The following is a 22,764-nucleotide window of genomic DNA, read 5'->3' on the forward strand; positions in this document are numbered from 1 at the left end:
ATCAGCTATATACCATATACTGAGGGGGTTTGCAGGACCTGACCTTACAGGTGCAAATAATTCTAGATTATATCTGCATACACACATAACATAGGACCACATGAGATTTCTCTAAACTGCCATTGCCCTTATGCCACAAGTAAACCATATCCAAGCCTATGATTTGCTTCATATTGTGATTTCATTGGGTATGTCTTTGGAAAGCATCACCTTAGCAGAGCGTAGCATAACCAAAAGAGCTTTCCCTCTCCTTTCCGTGGCAGGAGGCTTCCTATGAGCAATCCCTACAGACCAGCTGGTGAGGATGTTCTTCCTTATTGAGCAGTCCAGCTACTCTCACCACCTTTAACAAAGGGTTTATCCTGACTGTGCACCTCCGGACTCAACTTGGGGCTGGGGAACTATGACAGGAAATTATGCATTCTTCTATTAAATAGGCTGCCTGTAGCTCTACACAGACTTTGTTAACCACCTTCTATTTGTGTTTAAGGAAAAGTGCAGAATTTGCTCACAGCCAACAAGTTGTCCCCCAGGAACAAAAGAAATAGTAAGTACTTTATCATTAGAACTATTACTTTTTTTAATCAAAACTGAGCATAGATGCATTCAATCCTGGTTTTGTTTGCTTTATATGATTGCCTCAGTTTCAACAAGTCATCATGGTTACTTTGGCCTGCTACATACTTTACTCACAATCAGCAGATTCAATCCACTCTTGACCTAAACCATCCTAGGAACAAGGAAGCAGACTCAAGAGCAGCTTAAAAACAGTTGTGTCTTGAAAGAGTAGTTTCTAGTTTACACTGGGGCACCTGAAGAATTCCTTAACTGTAAAGGTTAGCTCCGCCATGCAAAACTATGAGGGAGCTGAGCATGGTCCAGTGTTTTCTACACAAGGAATTACAGCAGCAGCTTCTACCCTTCTGACAGAGTACAGAAGGGCATGGTCAACCTGACCCCAGCACCATGCCGTGTGTTACGAACACACAGAGACTTGGAGGGTGTAAAGACTTCAGGTGCCCAGGTCCCACACATAGGAACTGTGGATATTTAGCAGGCCCTTTTCAACCACAAGGAAAGCCAGAGCCTCTTGGTGTCTGAATTTCATAGAAGGGCCTAGGTTGAAAAGGACCTTAAAGATCACGTAGTTTCAAGCCCCCTGCTCTGGGCAGGGTTGCCAACCACTACTGCAGGCTGCCCAGAGCCGCATCCAGCCTGGCCTTGAATGCCTCCAGGGATGGGGCATCCACAACCTCTCTGGGCAACCTATTCCAGCGCCTCACCACCCTCTGAGTGAAAAACTTTCTCCTAATTTCTAACTTAAATCTCCCCTGTCCTAGTTTAAAACCATTCCCCTTGTCCTATCACTAACACCACATGTAAATAGGCGTTGCCCCTCTCGTTCATATGCTCCCTTCAAGTATTGGAAGGCCACAATGAGTTCTCTCGGAAAGTCCCTTTGTTGGCTTATATAAGCATATTTTTTTTTATACTTGTTCTTTTTTTTTTTTTTTTTTAATTAGACTAATTGTGTCAGTAATAGGATTCCAAAAGAGATCAAGTCCCATACACCCAATTAAAATAATTGGCTGGCAAAGCCCTACCAAAGTGCTCATGGGTAGAACTCAAACATGTTAACATTTAATTTATAATGAGCAGCTGGATGCTTATCTTAACCTTCTAACAAGCGTACAGCCAGACTGGTACATCTTCTCCTGAAAGCAAACTTCCCCTACTGTTTCCAGACCTGAAAGATAACATATTAACAGCTGTTTTTGCAGTATTTTGACATTCGGTTTTCCGAAAGAGAACTGGAAAGAACACGAAATGTTGCAGAAAGAAAGGTTGAATGGAAACTTTTTCTGAGCAGAGGCAATATTAGACATCTTTGCCACAGGGCACTTAGTTAAATTGAACATACATTCTCCAGCAAAAATCATTTTAACTAACTCATTTTTATTGCTGCAAGTATTTCCTTAGCTTTAATTGCAAATGTCAGCGCACAGCATACATAATGTCAATTTTTTTAAAAACATTTGAAAGTAGCTGATCAATATTACACAGAAGTGCAGCTGTTTCTCCAATCTTCGCCCAGGCAGGGCAGAAGAAATACTGTGTCTTCTCGGAAAGCAACATGAGGATGTACACCATCCAGATCGGATGCCAGCCAAAGTGTGCTAAAACCATCATTGTGAGTACACCATTCCTGTCACGGGTTTTTCACCAATGTTTCCCATTAAAACTTCACCCTCCTCGTAACTGCCTCAACACACACACAGCACATCCAGGTGGTCCCTAATGGCTGTACACAGAGGTCTTGTGTTCATCTGCGGACTCGATACAGCAGAGATCAGAAGGCTAAAGGCTGCTGATGGCTGGAGCAGGGGAAGGAGTGGGATGCAGGGGGAGTTTGGGAAGGGTAACACCATGTTTATCCTTAGCAATTCCTCCACCTTTCCCTGGGGTGGCAGAGGACACCCACATCCCAGCAAGGACTTGGGATGGCAGCCTGATCCCTGGCAGTGTGAGGAGCAAGGCCACAGACAGCAGAGCTCAAGCACTGCCAAAAATCCCCACCTAGAGCTCCCTCCACCCAGCAGCAGTCCCGAAAGATGATGCCCAGCGGCCACATGCATACAGCCACGCCTGGAGGGGCCGGGGTCCCCTCTGCCCTGATGCTGCCCCTCAGCATGGCGTTTCTCTGCCTGCAGACCAGGGAGTGCTGCGCTGGCTTCTTCGGGCCGCAGTGCCAGCCCTGCCCCGGGAAGGCCGGGAGCCCCTGCTTCGGCAACGGCGTCTGCATGGACGGCATCAACGGCACCGGCACCTGCCAGTGTGGAGCGGGGTTTGTCGGCACGGCCTGCGAGAGCTGCGCCGAGGGCAAGTACGGCCGCAACTGCGATCAAGGTACCGAGCGCCCCCGCGCCACGCTTGTGAGGGGGGTGCAAAAGGGGTGAAGGGGATTGAAGGGAAATGATGAGGCACGCAGGATGCAAAGGGAAGTCACTCTGTTTTGTGACCTCCATGGCCAGCTTTCCTACATGCGGGGAAGTCCCATGTTAGGTCTCCAAGGGGAAGGTGAAACCTCCTGAGTCCTCCTAGCTGCATTCATTCTAGATCCTGGAAACCTACGTTGCTTTCAAGATAATAGACCATTCCTAAAAATATCACTAACTCCTTTTCTTTCCCTGTTATGGCATTTTCTCACTATTTTCTTGATAGAGAAGACCTTACTTAGAGACAGCGCCTCCTACACTGGCTCTTTGGAGGCTTAGAGTGGCATCCAGCATGAATAATCCACTTTAACACAGCTTTTTCACCAATGTTTCCCATTAAAACACAGTTTCAGTCCCTGTATTTGGGAAGAGAGGAAAAATAAGCAGATTTTGAATGTAGATGCATTCTAAACACTGGTTTTCTCCCATCTCTCCCCACAGTGTGTGCATGCGTCCATGGGAAATGCAGCAGTGGGATCGATGGGGATGGCTCCTGTGAATGTGACGTCGGATGGAGAGGAGTGACTTGCGAGAGTGGTGAGTGCCCCCTCCTTTGTCTTCTGGGGAAAGAAGAGAGCATTTCAGGAAACGGCAGAATTGCAGCAGTGACCAGAGCCCAGTGTCAGGTGTCCAAGTGACCAGAGCCCAGACATCCAGCAGCTTCCCATAGGCCCATGCTCAAGGAATTAATCACTGTACTAATAGAAAGTCAGCTGCTCATGAGACTTAAATGCCTTACTTAGTTAATTCTCTAGCTGTGACACCCTGTAGCTGTCCCAAAAGAACATCCTGTTTATTAAGGCTGTGTATTTTGCAGAGCAGAGTTAGCTAGTACATTCTGATCCTCAGGTCCTCCTTCCAAGAGTTTCGATAAGTTGATTTAGCTATACAACACTGGATATTAAATTATGTTCTTGTTAATGCAATAAAAATTAACTAGCAAATAAATCAGTTTGTCTTGATTTAATACAGCTCCTATACCCAATTAAATTATATTTAGACATAATTGAAATGTATTAAATATCTATTTCAGAAATCTGTATAATAAATTTTATAAACACATTAATAATAGCATTCAATATCTATTGTAAATTTGCTCAGGACAAGAACAGTAGTGAAAAGAACTTTATAGCTAATGCTGACAGAATTTCAGTGGAATTTGAGCAACTTTCAGTTCCTTTGGAAATCCTAAACTTATGTAATTAAGCCAACTATGTGCAAGACTCACCAAAGTAAAGATAAATGGCAACAGGTGAAGTGTTTTCCTGACAACATGCTGACATGCCTTTTCTTCAACATCACATTTAAATGGTACCTGCTGATCTGGAGAGAGAGTCATCTAGCCAGAGGGAAGGCCTGTTTCCTTGTGAGCAAGTGATTGCCTGGTGCAGGAGCCAGAAACTCCAGCTCTGCATGGTGGTCATATAAGAGTGGCAAACTAGAAGGATATTGACTTGTAAAGCTCTGATTCCTGTTTCATTTTTTTTCCTCTTGCAGAAATCAAAGAAGATGCATGTAACACCTCATGCCATACTAGTGCTAAGTATGTATAAAGTCTCCTTTTTTGGATGAGGGAGGAGAAAACGGGGATCTATTGCAAAAAGTATGGCCAGCCTTGCTCTTTCTGAAGACTTCTCAGCAACACAGATAATACTCATGCTTTTTAACCCCAGAGATAAGGGGCAATGTTAATATAATATATTCAGAAATGAGGCTGAAATGTTCAAAAATGTGAGTGTTAAAAGGGGAAACAGATGAGATTTGGGGGCAAAAGAAAGTAAGACATCCCACCACACAGTAAAGAAAGACATTTAAACCCACACTTGCATGCAGAAGGCTAAACCTGGGGCACTCAGACACCCAGCTACCAGCCCATGTGTATCAGTTCTGCTGTGTAAGTTGAGTGCAAACAAAATTTTGTGCAGTTTTTGGGTGAGCAGGATTTTCTGAGGTTCCGCATGAGAAAACAGGACAGCTGATAGCCCCAAAACATGCATTTTTAATACTTAAAATAACATATCTAAAACACTTCCAGAGAGCTTGGTCTGGCTGAGTTCATTTTTATGGTTGTCACTGCAACATACTATATGGTTAAACACTTCTTTATTTCTGTGCAACTTTACCTTTGGAACAGTGCAGAGCAAAAGATCTGACTTTTTCTTTTTAATGTCATCTGCCTCTTTTCATGTCTCTAGTTGCCTTCTCCTATCAAATGGGACTGCCTATTGCAAGTGTGCAGCTGGGTTCACAGGGAACGGGACATTCTGCACAGGCAAGTGGACTTTGTCTCCCTGTTGAGAAAGAGTGCCTGAAATGCACTGTGATCACAGTGAAATAGTGGAGCTGGTGAGAGATGAGCACTCCTCTATGCACCAGTTAAAAACAGGAATTGCTGCCAGTTTGCTCAAAGTGAGTGAAAGTGCAACAGGTGCAGATTCATAGCAAACAAAGGGCTCAAAACCTTCAAGTTGTGGGGCATTGTGCTAAGGGAGGCCAGAGAAGAGGGAACATACTGTGCACAACCCAGGCCCCATTGTTTGCAGAGTAATGAAAGTTATGACTTTTACTCCTTTTCCAACAAAGCCCAGCAAACAGAGACCAATTCAGGGTACAATAGCACTTCCAGCTATTGAGAGCCATATACCCCTGCCATTTCCTCAGCATTTTAAACTTGCACAGATTTCTGGGGTGATAAAAATGACTTCTGGAGCAGAGAGATCTGAGACACCCTCAGAAAATGGCAGCAGCAGCTTATCCTAGCTGTCCCTCCAAGAGCCTTGGATATCCAGATTTATGAAGTAGACTGTTTCCAGCTACAGTGGCTGTAATGTTACGGTTTCTTTACCTAATCTGTAACTGATTAAAATCCTAATGCTCTTGGGAACAGAAGAATATCTGCCTGAAAATGGCTGGCAGGGTCCTAATCGAAGACCTTAACACTCTTAACTCTAGCTGCTTTGATTTTTTCTTCTGGCACAAATCACCCAAGACCATTTTAATGTACCAGTATGAAATCTCCCATGCACAGGGGGATGTAGGTCACTCCACAGGGACTCTATGCTCACCCATAGACCCCTGAAGAAGGATTCCCTGGCAAACACCTACAGAAGTCATCTCCCCAGGCTGGCTGTTAGAGCTGCTGGAACAGCCATTTGAGGTCATTTGGGGCAAAAACTAAAGTAATGTTTGAGCTAGTTCGATTCACACTGGAGATCAGAAGAGGCCCCCTCCCTGCTTTCTAGGTGGCCCAGGCAAGATCATTTTTTGAGCCTCTGACTCATCCAGGGCTGCAGAACAGCACAAGCTTCCATCTGAGTAAAAAACAGGACTTTTTCTTCACAGGAGGGCTGGGCGGTATCAGAGTCAAGACCTCCTGCAAGAAAAGGCCATTTGATCTTGTACAGAAAAGGGCACGCTAAGGAAAACCTCCAAAAGCCTTTTTAATCTAGAGAAGAGTACAAAGAGCCTTTTTTTTGTTGGAATGTGCAGAATCATGAAATGGGAAGTTACCAAAAGGCAGTCCTGGATGAATTCTTGTCTTCCAGACCAGACATCTCAGCTTTCCTTCTTGCAGTAACAGATAATAATAATTAAAAAAAAAAAAAATCAATAAATAAGAGATAATAAATAGCTAGCACTAATGACATCTATGATCTAAATGAGAAACATTCAGAAGATTTCAACAAATCCCTTCAAGAGTTAGAGACAACTATCTGTAAGAAGCTATGTAAGCATATTGGTTTAATCTGAGCTGTCACCCCTGTTCAGCTATTGACGCTTGTGAGACCAGCAATGGTGGCTGTTCTGACAAAGCAGAGTGCAGAAAAACAACGCCTGGAAATAGAGTGTGCATCTGCAATGCTGGGTACACTGGAGACGGAGTAGTCTGCATCGGTAAGCATTCCCAATGTCTCGTATGTCACCAGGAGGGAAATTACAGGAGTGAACTTTCCTGTACATGGAAGGAGATCCATGTTCTGCTCTGATCCTAAGTGCAGTTTCCTGATACTAGAGACCTTGGTGCCAAAGGCATCTCAACAGCCTTTCTTGCAGCACCACCTGGTTAATAATACTTGACAAACCTTGTCATCCAAAGTAGCGCAGTGTTACACCAAAATTAAGACCTACCTCTCAGCAAAGATAGCCCCATCACTAGCAGATTCATACACTCATGTTCCTCTGACCATTGCAGACTTAAAGACTGAGAGACTGCTGTACCATATCTCTCCCCAGGCATGGTTTTAAAAACGCTGACAGACGTGTTTTAGCTTTTACCAAGGCAACTACAAGGCCCAGACTGATAATAACTAAATCAAATTACTTTCATTGATTCACAGCTGTCCAAAATCTGCATTCCTAGCATGCTTAACTTAAGATTCACCCTTCTTGGGTTTTCAGAAGTCGCTCATTTTTATTTTTTGCTACTGTTTGTTTTACAAAGAAATAAACCCCTGCCTGGAGAACAATGGTGGATGTGACAGAAATGCAGAATGCACCCAGACTGGACCCAATCAAGTGAGTACTTTATCAGCACAGGTAAATAAGACCGGCCAACTGCTTACAGTTGGAGGTGGGGTGGGGGAATATTCCCATCTCAACTTTGTTTTTAAATGGAAAACTGGGTTTCATACCAAAAATTCTGAAAAGTGTGTGCTTCCCTCAAAAATGTATTTGAGGGGGAATCTGCACAAACATGAAAAATTGGATGTCATTGAGAGAAATGACATTCTGTGATTCTATGAAATCCAGAACTGCAGAGGAAAGCAATATTATGCTGTCTCAAACAATTGTTTTTCTCCCTCGGGAGGTTTTCATGTGAAAACCTGTCCGTTTTAAAGTATTGCTAGACGTTTCTTTTTACTGTTATGGAATTTTTCCATGGACAGTTTCTATTTCAGACTAGCCCATCTCCCAACATAACTGAAGCGTAACACAAAGAAATAACAGAGACCGAATCACAATTCTGTTACAACAGTTACAAAATACCAGCACCTCCTTCTCCACTGTTCTGCAACTCCTATGCAGAAATACAGAGTATTCTCCAAAGAAAGAAGTGCAAAAGGGCTAAGGGGAAAAGGGTTAACAAGAAACAAATTGGCCCAGGCAATCAACTGACAGATTAGTGTTTCTATTTTTATACCAGATCCATAAGAAGCTGAATTCCCCGACTGCAGCACTTCCTTGTCGTCCCTCTACAGTTTCATATTGGTTAGTGAAGGACTGTAATCCTCCAGGAGGCACTGTACAGCCGTATTTATTCGAGAACAATGCAGAAAACAGATCAGGAGTCAGAAGCCAGTTCCTGCCTTCCACTTGTCCAAGGACAGGAGGGGCAATAATCCCCATCAGCCCTTTTAGCTTGTACTGATCAATTAACTCTTTCCTTTGACTGTCATTAGTAAGTGAGCACATTTCTGATGGGAACACAGAACCATTTACTCCTTCCCTGGCCCTCTGAACAAGACAACAAACAGCTATGTTCTTCCACAAACCCTCACTGGTAATAGTAGTTGTGGCTACAATATAAGTATTTATCCTTCCTTACCCATGGGAATACAGTTAACATGGGAGCAGTAACAACCTCTGCTACAAAATCCATCCCTGCAGAGCCAAGTCTATAAAGGCCAGTAAACACTTCTGCTTTCTGTAGGAGTTTCAGCTGTTCAGATACCTAAAATTCTGCTATTACACTGCCTAGCACATTTTTCTCTGATACAGAAAACTCCTTGAAAATTCAATCTCCTACATATTAAACATGCACTCTAAACTGAGAGTATCAAGCAGTGAATTGGAGAGAAGTCATTTCTTTGCAGCCATGTTACAGTTATCACAAAAATGAAATACTAAGTGCAAACCAGAGCAATCCTGACATAAACACTGAATACATTGCCACCAAGTGTGAAGCTATCAGTGACATCAGGACACAATCCCAAATGTGTAGATATGTTTCATCACTTAAAACAAACAAGCAAACAAATAAACAAAGACAGAGGAAAAAAAAAAAAAAAACACTCATGGAGATAAAATAGGGGAAATTAATTAGGATTTTAGCCTGTTTTACTGACAAGATGACTATCTGCAGATGTCCAAAGGGTCATTTCAAGTGACCAGAACAGCAGAGGTGAGACAGAGAGATGGACAGGCAGGGAAGGGGCACATAGGGTCCCTCAGAAATTGTTATTTCCTGGTCTCAGTCTATGGTTTCTCAAGCTGGCCAAGAAATGTTTGCAGGAGAGATGAAGTACTTTTTAGCTTAATAATTTATAAACCATCTCACTAAGAAATGGGATTCTGAGTTCTTCCTATTTACCAGAAGTATTAATTTGGAGAAAAAAGAAAAAAAAAAAAAAAAAAGTAAATTCGATATAAACATGCTAAAAAAAAAAATCAAACACCTTTCCCTATATGCATGTTTGCTATTTTTCCTCTGTAGGCAGTATGCAATTGCTTGAAGGGATACTCTGGAGATGGCAAAAGATGCACATACATCAGCCTGTGTTCACAAGTAAGTATCACTTTAAGCAGAATACAGTCTTGTGATAACCATTACCCTCTGGGCTTTGGTATGCATTCAGGACTAAGTTGGATAGGTAGATCACTCCTTCTATGCACAAAAAACACTTAGATTAGTATCTAGTTTTCAAACATGTTTAGTTCAGTTCTTGCTTTAGTGCTGTCACTATTTTGGAAACTATGCAGTAAGGACTTTTCCTGGACCACAGCCTGGACACAATACAAGGGCCTGGACTCATCACAGAGTCACAAAAACAACTCGAAATCAGATCTAGTGAAACAGACCCTGGTCTGTAATGGTAAATTGTAAGTCATATCTCCTAAGCAGATTTTTTGTTACTGAGAATTCAAATTAAAAGCCACTATATGTAAATGTGTGTTCACAACCCAAAGGGCTAACCAACATTTTAGTTAGTATGAGAAAAAAAAAAATGCAGTTTCTTGGCAAAACAATTAAAGAGCATGGAACAAATGTTAAAAGACAGAAGCGTGAACTATAACGAGTTAGCTATAATGACAAAAATAAATAAATAAATAAATAAATAAGGAGATGTTCAGGGGCCAGTTCTAGCTGTTCTAGGAGCCAGGTGATTGGGAACCGAAGAAAAGAAACTACGATAGGTCAAAACCACCATGTATTTTTAATATTCTCCTGTCACTAAGCCCACTAGTGTGATTTGGGACCATATCTGGGCAACCTGATCAAGAGAAATGACCAAGAGTCCAACACATCACCTTCTCAGGCTGAAATATTTATAGCCAAATCAGAGCAGCAAGTCCTCACTCTTGCTGGGTCATTACCAGTGAAATCCATTTTATAGCAAACAGTTGGAGGCCCGGGCATGACTGGAGTAGATGATTCCAGTGGAGGTCATGCATCCTGACACGCATCCCTGGAGATGCATCATACAGTGCATAACACCACTGCAAGCTGCAGCAGAGGCAGGTTATTGAACCATGACAGGGAACACAGGGTGGTAGGTAGGTGGGAAGATTAAAACTTTTCTTCATCAGAAGGTCAAAAGAAAAAAAAAAAAAAAAATCTCCACACAAATCATTTCTCTTCTTTGCCTCCCCAGCTCCACAAGTTGCAACCCAGGCTTTCCCACACCATTCCCCATCCCGACCTTCATTTGTCACTGCAGACTGAGAATTAGCCACATCCATTTCACACAGTCACTGCTAACCACGTGTTCATGAGTAATGTGGTGCTCTGCACCAGCCGCATTGCTCTGCTTCTTGGCAGGCTGCAGCAGGGATATATCTACTCTCCTATACACATTAATCCTTTGTGCTCAGAGCACAGTGACAATAATTCTCATCGTCCATGACTGGCCTGTCAGCAGACTTTCTCTAACCTTGAAAGGTTGCTGAGATGAAGAGCAAGGGCAAAGTCAGAAGCTGGAGGAAGGATAGCTCAAAATTATGAGCCACTGTTTCCTATGCTTTTCCTTTTTCCTATGCCATGTTCTGGCTATTTTGCTTCCACCTGGCTAATTATTCCATAAAAAAGAAAAATAAAAGAGCCTTAAAAGTGTTACCATCAGACTAGAAATTAATCTGTCTTCAATGTAGCCAAACCTCTGTGCAGCAAAGCCTCATAAAAAGCTATAATAAACCCAAAGGAGTTTATGCTCCTTCTCAGGGCCCATAGTAAAGGATCCCCAAGATAAGCATCACTGGGAAGGACACCACAAAACAAGCACGTAGAAAGAAAACAAGACAACTTTCTCAGTTTTTCCTGATTTGCTCTCAAGTTCAGTCCTCTTAAGCTATACACAAGAAAAAAAAAAAAAAAAATACTTTAAAATTTTGGTCTTACCAGAATAATGGAGGCTGCAGTGAGTTTGCCATCTGTAATGACACCGAGCTAACAGAAAGAACCTGCACCTGCAGACGTAACTATGTTGGAGATGGATTTAAATGCCGAGGCAATATCTACCAGGTAAAGCGTTGTGTATGTTTGCTTATTGTATTTCAGATAGCTATTTCATACAACAGCTGTCTCTTGAAAACATGCCTATTTTTTCTTGGATACCTTGGTAAATCTAGCCCAGAATTTGCTGTTTGTAAAAAACAACTACATTGATGGACAGTTGTTATGACTGCAGTACTAGCACATTAATACTTGTATTTTTAAGTTTCAAAGAAGCCTGCTATTTCATAAAGCAAGGTAAGATAAAACAGGAGCAATGGGAAGCATTCACTCTAAGCCAAAATTTCCTTCTTTTTCAAGTGCTGCATTTGGTAGGATTCTATAGAAGTTGCTCCAGATTTGCAGCAATGTTACAAAGTCTTGTTCTTGGTTGCAGGAACTTCTCAGGAACTCCAACACATCTAGGTTTTATTTTCACTTAGAGGTAAGAAAAGGGTTTTTTGTTTGTTTGTTTTTTGCATTGAGGGTGTGGAGGGGGGTGGAAATAGGCAGGGATCTGTTGTGTACCAACACCCTTCAACATAATCAGGACTGAATTTGGATCACCGGTCCCAATCGTTAGTCACTAATACCAGAGATGCTCCAATTTAAACTATTATAAACTACTCTAGAAAATTAATAATTTAGAAAATTAGGGGAACATAAGACCTCTAGACCAGGCATAAAATTGAAGCATTTACCTGTTGGTCTGAGATCTTCCAGCACTTGTCTCAATTCTGAGGTGAGCAAATATCATTTTTCTACCACCACTGTTGCATTTCCATTTTGCTACACCATTTCCCATTCTCCTTCTGAAACATCACAGGATGTTGGATGTGCATTGCCAGTTGTTGCTGTTTTCCAGAGAACAGCAGCAGCAATTACCTGCTCACCCATGAGGCTCAGAACAGCATAAATCTATGCATTGGCATACTAGTCAAAGACATATTTTAACTTTGGTTCTGCTACCATGGTAGATGAATGAATTTGTCTCACTTTAGCAGAGCTCTCTGCTTATTTGAGATTACCACTGGTCATTGCGATGTGCCTGCAATACTCCAGGTCCTTTTGTACCACCAGCAGTAATCAATTTATGCCTAGGTACGAGCAACCATGTATCAGCTAAATGCATGCACAAACACATTCAAACATCCATTTTTAGACCTCTCAAGATTAAAGGATTTATTCAGTCTCCTTGCCCAGAAGGAAATAGCCCCCTTCATCATCCCTACACTTAGCATTGATCGAGAGCTTTCCCTCTTGTTGTCCTGTTCCTTATTGTAGAGAAAACAGGCTAAGCTATAAAACAAAAGAATGAACAAAAGAGAGAAAAAAAGATCAGTTTTGTGCACAGTGGTGGCAGGCGGGGATGAGAAGGAAAGCCCACACCATAGAAAGAAGTTTCTCTCCCCCTCACGTTGCAAGTGAAGTGAGCTGAGCATGTGGCAGCAACAGGGCTGTGGGCACCATGTCCCACACAGTGGGGTTGCCCTGGCTCCACATGAGCTACGTTCACTAAGGACTCTGTTCTGCTTTGTCCTTTTAAATCTGGCAGGCCTTGTCTATCAAAGATATTGCTGGCCCAGGCCCTTTCACTCTGTTCGTGCCTCACACAGACGTATTAAACAGCAACCCACAAGTAAGTAAGAAGGCTGGGAGTTTTCGGATTGAGACACCTTGCTCAGCTGCATCTCAACTCCTCTGCTCTCTGTTGCAGGTGAGGGACTGGCTTGCCAAAGGGGAGATGGCACAAATCCTTCGGTACCACATGGTGGGCTGTGCCAGCCTGCTGTATAGCAACCTGAAGACAGTCAGGAACGTCACCTCTCTGCATGGGGACCAAATACAGATCACCTATTCTCAGGTAACAGGGTGAGGAAAAGGTAAGGGTCTGACTAATAAAACTGTCTGCTCTCATTTAACCATTTTAAAAACTGTAGTGTTCCTTTTCCTCCTCTATTGCATAAAAATAAGTAGTATTTAAAAATTAAAAATTGTCCATTCAGACAAAACATTCAGTACTTACCTGCTACATTAAGACTGGAGTTGTACCATCCTTGCTTTGATGCAAGTTGTCTTACCCTCCAACTCTGGTTTGTTTGTGTTCTCCAAACAACCTCTCTCTCTTACCATCCTTGTAAAACCAAGAGGTGATTTATTAAAAGGGAAGCTACTATTTGTTTCCAAGAAAGAAGGGCCACTATATAAAAGAAATTTGGCATAAGCCTCACTGTCCAACAACGTTCCACAGAAAACATTTTTTTTGCCTTTTCAGAATTCAGTGTATTTGAACAATAAAGCTGAAATTATATTCAGTGATGTTGTTGGCACAAATGGCGTGATTCATATCATAAACCAAATCCTGGTCCCATCACATATTCAGGATTTCCCCCCAGGCCCTAAGAAGGTAAGTGCAGCTTTTTGTCATTCTCACCTCAGGGGCTTTTATATCTAACAGTAACTGTAGTTATCATGCAAGTCATACAAGAAGCAGCATTACTAAGACAACCTTATTTGTCAATGTCAAGTTATTTTTATATAAGTTTAACATTATATTTAAAATTCCTCTTACACTGTTCTTAGCATAAATATAATTCCTGAGTAAATTCTACATGGGGCTTTTACAATGGCTTTGATTTCATAACAAAAAGCTTACAGGGGAAAGCAAGCTAATATCTGCTTTTAAAATATCCGTATGATGTATTTATTAGATAAATCTCCTGACTATTCCTTTCTTTGTAGGAAAGCCTAAAAATGGTTGCAGCCAAACATGGGTACATCCTATTCAGCAATTTGCTAGAGGTAAGTGGACAAGAGTCAGCAGCCATCAGGTACAGGTTTTAAACAAGTACAAGCAAAAAAAAAAAAAAAAAAAAAAAAAAGTAGGGTGCACAACATCAGTAGCAGGATGGTGCTCAGTGGAGCCAAAGGACTCACAACAAAGTACATGACACCCCCAGTCACCACCTGGCTCCCACCGACAGACATGGGGGAGATGTCAAGCAGACCCACCACCAGGTTTCCCCTTCCAGCCCAGCTCCATCCTACCATGTCAAATCACATGGCCAAGGTTTGGCCCAAGTATGACTTTAAGCCCAAAGCTAGGTCTGCAATATGATTATTGGTGGGCAGATGAAACACTTTTGGGTCATTTAACTTAACTTGGGTGACTTAACTGTGTTTTTTAAAGTAATGACATTGGCAAGCTGGTGACCAGGCAGCCCACATGGCCACTGCATCTCAATTATGCCAGCATTCACCTCGTAGGGTCAATATCCTTTTAGAGGGAGCATTAATCTCATACACACAGAATTTTGGCATGTTGCAGAAAAACAACCTGCTTGGGCTGATCAACGATCCCATTCACAAACCCGTCACGCTATTCTGGCCCACGGACACAGCTATCCGTGGGCTGCCGCAGGAACAGCAGGACTTCCTCTTCAGGAAATCCAACACGGACAAACTGGTGCAGTACCTCAAATTCCACATCATCCGTGACGCTGAGGTAAGACCCATGCTTTTTTTAGGACTATTGCCAAGGCAAAGACAGGGGAGCCTGGGCACACACATCTCCTTTGTTTCCAGGTTCTGGCCTACCAACTCCCTCGCTCCACCTCACTGAAGACCCTTCAGGGCTCCAACCTCAGCATTAGCTGTGGAGATAACACGGAGATTGTAAGTATTTTCCCTGCCAGAACCTCTACCCCTTACCTCTGCCATTGGATTCAGTCATGTAATCCCCTCTGTGCCTGCACTCAGTCCCTAGAAAGGATCAGTAACACCAAAACTTAATTTCTCCTTGCCTGTCCATGCCAATAGCCACAAAACTGCAGCAGCCACCCCAACCCATTCAACAGGCTAGATGGTTTGCAAGATTTTTTGGAGTTGTCATTTCCTCTCTTGTAAGATGCTATTTGTTCAAAACAGCTCTCAGTTACCTCAAAAGACAATTACTATCACATTAACTTCTCCTACAATTAAATACACAATGAAAAACCATTAGGACAAAGCTGGCTTAGGCAGAAGCCTCATGGATACAGCATCTGGGTGCAAACTCTGGTTTGCAAGCATTCACAGGCCAAGATTGTAGGCAAATATAAAACCCATCAAGCCAAAACAATGGCATGTTTTTCCTCTGCAAACAGGTCATACCCACACATCCTCAGACAAGCATCTGCCTCTGCACATGCGGCTAAGCTTAAATGCATATAACGTACACCCATGGACATTCTGTCAGCTTTAGGACATGGAAAGGATCTGGCATCTGTGAGATTATAGCACTGTAATCTGTAGGAAAAGAGGTCTCCAAATTGGTTTCAGGCTCCCACAGCCATCAGGGTTACCTACAGGACAGTTTGACACACCATTGTGCATCAGAGCATTCCTACAGAGCGAGGATCATCCCTGATTCCCATCCAGGATCTGGATCCAATCTGGCCCCACAAAAAACTGCCTCACCATTTTTCACACTACTCTCCCCATCCCCTCTCTCAGGGAGCCCTTTTCCTGAATGACAGACAGTGCAAGATCGTGCAGCGGCAGCTGGAGTTCGACGGGGGCATTGCCTATGGCATTGACTGCCTGCTGACGGACCCCAGCCTGGGGGGACGCTGCGACAGCTTCTTCACCGTGGAATTCATGGTCAGTCCAGCTTTTTTGATCATTCTCCCACACACCAAAGCCACAGCCCACAGGCCAAACACTGTCCTCAGAAGAACAAGGGGCAATGCTCACAGCTGCTTTGACACTACCAAGGTTAAGTCTCATCACTTCAGTTTCTATTCACCTGTGGTTTGTGTCCACCACACTGGTTAGAGCTATGCCCTTGGTCTCTCATATTTCTTGCTTTCACAAAATCTCTCTCAACACACCTAAATAGGCACTGCTAGCATGGAGGAAGTTTCCTCCATGAACTTCAATGTGACCTACAAACAGGAAGTTTTGATACTCACAGATCTCCAGATGCACCCAGCACACTCAGGGTACCCATACACTGCCAGCAAGGACCATGTTGGCATCCATAGAAAGAAGGAAGGTTTCTGGAATTCATCACTGACATTGAACACCCCACTGATAGCATTTTTCAGAGGGCAGGCACTTGTTGCTAAAAGTGGACCAAGTGATGGTGGTAAAACAGGGATTTCCTGACAGGCTCAGGCAGCTTTGCATCCTCCTTCTCTCCCTAGCTAGTGGTTTTGTTTCTGAAGCCCTTGTTAGTTTCAATATTTCCCAAATAAGATATTGTTAAATGGTTTAAAGACCAAATTTTCTTTAGTTTAATTCAAAACTTATAAAAATACTTAGAAGTAAATACCTTTTCATGAAATTAGTCTGAAAAAAATCTTGGAGTTTGTATTTCAGTTATAAACCCAGTGATTTTTCATAGCCTGTATACTTCAGTTACCTTTTGTTTCATGTTTTTGTTAAACAAAATGGATATAATGCCATCAGGTCAGGTCAGTGTTTCCTGAGAAGTAACTGATGACCAGTATTCCAAATTAGACAGCCAGATCTGATGCACCTGACATCAATATTTGTTTACTTGCTTGTTTATATCAGGAGTAAATTTCTTCTGGTACAAACATTTGCTTCTTGTATTTCAAGGCACTAATTTAAGGTAACTATTTTGTTGTCATTCTACAACAACTTTGGAGAAAGGAGAGAAATCTGTTTCAAATATGACAAATCTGCATTCTTTTCTGCTCATATTTACTGCTCACATCAAACAGACACTTCTTGTCAGTTTGGAATTGCCTTTTCCTGAGACTGTGTTTAATTTCTCTCCCCTATTTTGTACACAGGGGTACTGTGCTAGCTGTTTCAGTGGTTCTAAGTGCCCTCCAGGGACAAAACCAAAGGTAATATATTAAAATCTTGCGTTTAAGCAGCCTAACTTGCTCTTCTCTGTACTTCAACTCTATAAATACCTGAGGGGACAATGTAAAGAGGATAGTGCCAAACTTCTCTCAGTGGTGGCCAGTGATAGGACAAGGGGTAGTGGGTATAAATTGAACCACAGGAAGTTTCATTGCCATATGAAGAAGAAATTCTTTATGGTTCAGGTGACAGAGGACTGGAACAGGCTGCCCAGAGAGGCTATAGAGTCTCCTTCTTTGTAGATGTTCAAAACCCACCTGGATACAATGCTGTGTAACATGCTCTAGGTGACCCTGCTTGAGCAGGGGGCATGGACTAGATGACCTCTGGAGGTCCCTTCCAACCTCAATCATTTTGTGATTCACATACACAACTCGAATAAGTTGCTTGTCAAAAAGAGTGAATCCTCAACACTGAAACCATACTCTAAAGTGAGACCATAAAGGCCCAGGGACAAAGCTGCCCCAAGGCATGCACCCACATAGTGAAGGGATGATTGTTGGCCTCACACAGCATCTGCCATAGCAAGTGCTTTGATTGACTTCAGAGTAGCCCCTCTGTCCTGGTTAACAGAGCTTAGCAAGTTGAGCAAGAAGACTGCAGCCTCCCACATCACATTTTGATTTGATGTATAGCAGAAATGGCAATTAAAAAAGAAAAACAACCCAGACCTCCATGTAGCACTCATCTTCCTGTGTTTGCCCCCTCTCTGCACTGCCACACGTGATGCCCAGGAAGGGATCTACCGATGCACGTATGAGACCTACGGGCTGCGGAGGGACGGGTGCCGCAGGAACTGCTCCATGCTCATCCACACAGCCAAGTGCTGCAAGGGCTACTTCGGGCCAGACTGCCAAGGTAGGACCCCCTGAGCACAGCCTTTCTGACAGGAGTTGTAAGAGCATCTCAGGGATCTCAGCACGTGAAGCTTGCCATCAGAGGCATCACAGCTGCTTTTACAAATCCTACCAGAGATGCATTTATTGGTATTTCCACATTCAAGATTTGACAAAACAATAATGAACAGCAACAATGAATAAGCATGCACTTGAGCTCAACAACCAATTTCTGTTTTTTCTCTCTCTTTAAAAAAACACTTTTCAGCTTGCCCAGGGGGTCCAGAGACGCCATGCAATAACCACGGCTCCTGTGACGACGGATATGCTGGGACAGGAGAGTGCCGCTGCAACAGCGGCTTCAATGGGACTTCGTGTGAGCTGTGTCTACCAGGCAGATACGGCTCCAACTGCAAACGTGCGTTTAAGTTTCCTTTCCATACTGCTGCCCACCTCAAGCCTAAGCCATTTTGTCAGTGACGTGTTTTTAAGTAAACCAAAAAACGCTTCCTCCTTCCAATGCTAGCGTTTCTCTTGAGCACTTCCTCACACAGACGGATGGCTCGAGATCTCAGAATGGAGGAGGAGGAGGCAGTAGCTTTCCTTTGCTTTCCCTATTTTTGCATGGCAAGTAAGTAACGTGAAATGGAGGCACAGCCAGGGCTACCAAGCATTTTCAACTACAGCACAGCCTTCTTTCGTATCCCCATAAAGGGCAGGTCAGCATTTTAGCAATACAGCTCCCTGAGGATTGCAGGAGGCCAAGGCCCTGCACTACTTTTGCAAAAGAGAACATTAAGGGCACTGAGATGAAGGTAGTTTTTGTAGAGGGACAGCAGCCAAGAAACTGCTCACATAATCCACTTTGCTGTGGTCTTAAACATAGCTGAGGTGGAACCAGGATCAACATCATCCTTTGAACTCAAATGTTTTCTCAACATAATACCTTCAGAGGGGAAGCTACCATATTAACACTTCCATCGTAACTGTGTACATCTGTAGTGCTCATGAAATGCATAGGGCTGGGGTGTTAGAGGCTAGATACCTTTAGGTTGAGAGCAAGGTATCAGGCTTGGATACCAATGCTCAGGACTAAGTTTATCTCCAATTTTTCCATTTTATAGGACACCACAGCATAAATTCCATTTAAGTTGATAGATACCATGACCAGTTTCAAACTAACAAGAACAAAAAAGTCTTACAGCCCCTTCTTTTTAATGCATACTTACACCAACCAAAAACTAGGTAAATGGACTAAAAGAAAGTCAGAGCATGAAAATCCTTTTGAGCAGGACCAAGTTTTCACAGAACAAGAATTTCACCAAATCCCACATCATTATACTCATTAAATAAGAACATTTGAGGAAGAGAGATGAGGCAAGAAAGGATGACACTTCATTATATTATAAAACAGAGAGTTATTAATAATTCTTCAAGAGGGACTCAGCATGAAAGTTATTACAGCACCAAAAGAGTGGGGGAAAGACATCACCCATAGATTAAAGTAACCCCTCATGCTTCAGCTATACGGCACAAAGGGTAACGCCCCACATGGGAAAGGAACAAAGGGAATGCAGAAGCTTTAAGTCATAAAAATGTATAAAACCTAAAGAACACATTACAGATAACTTATCTATACAGCAAAGTTCACTAACCTCATTATTTGGCTTCCTTAATCAGACAGACTTTCTCTCTTCCCACACACCTCTGGCTAAAAGGCTTCCCCACAACTAGCAGGTGTTGCATGTTAGGACAGGATCAAGCTGGGTCTTCATCTCAACCATTAACTCCTTCCTGGTTCTTTATGAGGTTTGCTACTCCTATCACTGTGCAGTTCAATACTCATAATCTGAGTCACATTGAACTAATGCCAATTATAAAATCGTAAGATCACAGGATAATTCAGGTTGCAAGGGATGGCAGAAGCTCTCCAGTCCAGTCCCTGCCCAAAGCAGGAATCAGCTCTAAGTTCAGAAAATGTAGTTCAGGGTAGGTAGAATAGAACAGCATAGCATAGCATAGAATCAATAAGGTTGGAAAAGACCTCTGAGATCATCCGGTCCCACCAACATCCCACCACGACCACCAATATCACCCACTAAACCATGTCCCCCAGCACCACGTCCAACCTTCCCTTGAACACCCCCAAGGACGGTGACTCCACCACCTCCCTGGGCAACCCGTTCCAATGCCTGACTGCTCTTTCTGAGAAGAAATATCTCCTAATTTCTAACCTTAACCTCCCCTGGTGCAACTTGAGGCCATTCCCTCTAGTTCTATCACCTGTGAGAAGAGGCCGACCGCCAGCTCCACACACCTTCCTTTCAGGCAGTTGTACAGAGCAGTAAGGTCTCCCTTGAGCTTCCTCTTCTCCAGACTAAACAACCCCAGATCCCTCACAGGACTTGTGTTCCTGGCACCTTCACCAGCTTTGTAGCTCTTCACTGGATGTGTTCCAGGGCCTCAAAGTCCTTCCTGTAGTGAGGGGCCCAAAGCTGAACACACTATTTGAGGTGTGGCCTCACCAGAGCTGAGTACAGGGGGATGATCACAGGGGGATGCATGCCTGGCCTCATGGTGAAAAACAGTGAGGTTAGACTTAGCTAAATTATTACCAGATAATACTGTATCTGAACTGACAGTCTAGGGGATGCTTCTCTAGGGAATTATTTTCTCCTCTCCCAATGGCAACTTTATAAATGATCTTTCTGCATTTCTTTTTCAGTCTGCGAATGCAAGAACAACGGGCAATGTGAGGAAGGATATTCAGGAACAGGACGATGTTTCTGTGAAACAGGATGGACTGGCCGGCTGTGTGAAACCAAGCTAGGTCTCTGCCTCACCTCCATGGACCCTGTCACGTGGAGCTCTGGGTTGACAGCACTCACAAGTCAACAGGGGGGTTGCATAGAGGAGAAATAGAAAGTGCTAATAATATCAGAAGCTGTCAGTGGAGGCTAAGGGAGCTCCCAAGAGCACTGATTTACAGACAGAGGCTGTGTACATAACTGCTCTAGACTGTGAACAAGCCTCTTCACATCCCTGCCTTGCATGAAATAGGAATATGAGCACTTGGCTCCCCTGTGGAGGTGCTTGGGGCTATGTGAGGGAAGGTATTATCCAAGTGCTAAGCAGTCATAAAAAATATTTACAATGTCTAGTTAGCAAGACTGCTGCGAGGGCTTTCCTTTCTGCCCAAGGGCATTGGGCATTGTTCTGAAACAAGGGCATTGCTATATAAATACCATTTTCGTCTCTGCTGTTTTGTCTTCCTCACAGCTCTGCTGCCAGTGTGTTCCCCAAGCTGCTCCGCCAATGCTGTCTGCATGGAGAACAACACATGCCAATGCAAGCCACTTTACAATGGAGATGGGATCACATGCATAGGTGAGCTCCCTCTCACATTCATGGCTGCTACAAAATGTGGGTTTACGATCCACCAGGAAATGTTGGTGGCTATCAAGCTGAAAAACTTCTTAAATGCTGTAACAAATTCAGAAGATGTACACATCAGTGCTTTCAGAGGCAGGTGGCTGATTGCAGCAGGCTTTACCAAGCCCGAGTATGAGCAAGAACCGTGCTTCAGTCATGTTTTGGAAACAGTAGGGTTTTCAGCAGTATTGCACTTATAGGATTGTCTTTTCTGACTTCAGGCAATGCAGTTCCTACGTAGCATCACTGCAGAAACAGTAACCTCTAAGACATGTGTCTCACATTCTCAAAGTCACCCTGGCCAGAGCAGAGCAGAGCAGACAGGTCTCTCAAACTGCCATGGGGCAGAGCAGAATCTCTGGGTTTTGATACCATTTCTCCTAAAGCAAGGACATCTGACGAGGTCTTCAAAACCCACAGGGATAGAAATTGCACAAGTTCAGGAGTGCCTCAGGACACTCAAACAGTATTTTTACCCAAACAGGTGTTCTAGTGTTTTTAGCATACCTTAAAAAATTGGAGGTGTTTTGTCTTTGTGAAGAACATCCTCTTTAAAAGAAGAATTCACTGATGCACTTTCTTTTCTCTGCACAGCTGACGACCTTTGCAAACAAAACAACGGTGGGTGCCACAAGGCAGCCGAATGCACACAGCTTGGGGTGAAGGTCTTCTGCAGCTGTCAGAAGGGATACAAAGGAGATGGATTTACATGCCTTCCTATAAACCCTTGTGCTGACGGGTTCAACGGAGGCTGCCATGAACATGCCATTTGCACCGTCACAGGACCTGTAAGTTGAATAATTTTAGTTTCCACAGGAAGTCTGGGGCACTTCTTACTGGTGCCAACAGAAGTCTTTTTCCCAGCGGCACCATACTCTGTGCCTCTCAAAGCCCCCTGTTTTCCAAAACAGTCTTTAGATAACTCCAGCCTACTTTCCACATCAGCTTGGGATCATTTCAGCTGAGGAGTGAGAAAGGATTTGAGACCTTTGCTCTAAGGAAAGAGGTACTGCAGCTGTGGTGGTTTTACTTGGGTGGGCAGCCGAGTTCCACCACAGCCACTCTCTCACTCCCCCTCCTCAAAGGGAAAGGGGGAGAAAATATGATGCAAAGGGCTCAAGGTTTGAGATAAGGAAGGGGAGATCACTCAACAATTATTGTGATGGGCAAAACAGACTCAGCATAGGGAGATAGT

The 22,764-nt window shown here is 43.3% G+C and overlaps 1 protein-coding gene across 3 annotated transcripts in view; it reads left to right on the forward strand.

The window, feature by feature from the left end:
- Positions 1-22,764, forward strand: part of STAB2 (stabilin 2) — an 87,389-nt gene that overhangs the window by 51,700 nt on the left and 12,925 nt on the right. Inside the window, exons 36-59 of one of the 3 annotated variants that reach the window (XM_082752077.1) lie at positions 491-547; positions 2,096-2,191; positions 2,712-2,907; positions 3,438-3,533; positions 4,494-4,539; positions 5,192-5,268; positions 6,765-6,890; positions 7,438-7,511; positions 9,430-9,501; positions 11,335-11,454; positions 11,822-11,869; positions 12,980-13,063; positions 13,142-13,288; positions 13,700-13,831; positions 14,167-14,226; positions 14,753-14,929; positions 15,010-15,099; positions 15,919-16,065; positions 17,226-17,282; positions 18,036-18,159; positions 18,406-18,555; positions 20,863-20,967; positions 21,417-21,524; positions 22,164-22,357. In XM_082752077.1, the coding sequence (XP_082608203.1) occupies positions 491-547; positions 2,096-2,191; positions 2,712-2,907; positions 3,438-3,533; positions 4,494-4,539; positions 5,192-5,268; positions 6,765-6,890; positions 7,438-7,511; positions 9,430-9,501; positions 11,335-11,454; positions 11,822-11,869; positions 12,980-13,063; positions 13,142-13,288; positions 13,700-13,831; positions 14,167-14,226; positions 14,753-14,929; positions 15,010-15,099; positions 15,919-16,065; positions 17,226-17,282; positions 18,036-18,159; positions 18,406-18,555; positions 20,863-20,967; positions 21,417-21,524; positions 22,164-22,357 (2,583 nt within the window). The remainder of the gene's footprint in view (positions 1-490; positions 548-2,095; positions 2,192-2,711; positions 2,908-3,437; positions 3,534-4,493; positions 4,540-5,191; positions 5,269-6,764; positions 6,891-7,437; positions 7,512-9,429; positions 9,502-11,334; positions 11,455-11,821; positions 11,870-12,979; positions 13,064-13,141; positions 13,289-13,699; positions 13,832-14,166; positions 14,227-14,752; positions 14,930-15,009; positions 15,100-15,918; positions 16,066-17,225; positions 17,283-18,035; positions 18,160-18,405; positions 18,556-20,862; positions 20,968-21,416; positions 21,525-22,163; positions 22,358-22,764) is intronic. The other 2 variants (XM_082752079.1, XM_082752078.1) reach the window with 2 other exon arrangements.

Source organism: Aythya marila (assembly GCF_965140915.1).
Source record: "Aythya marila genome assembly, chromosome: 1".
NCBI classification, from domain to species: Eukaryota; Metazoa; Chordata; class Aves; order Anseriformes; family Anatidae; genus Aythya; species Aythya marila.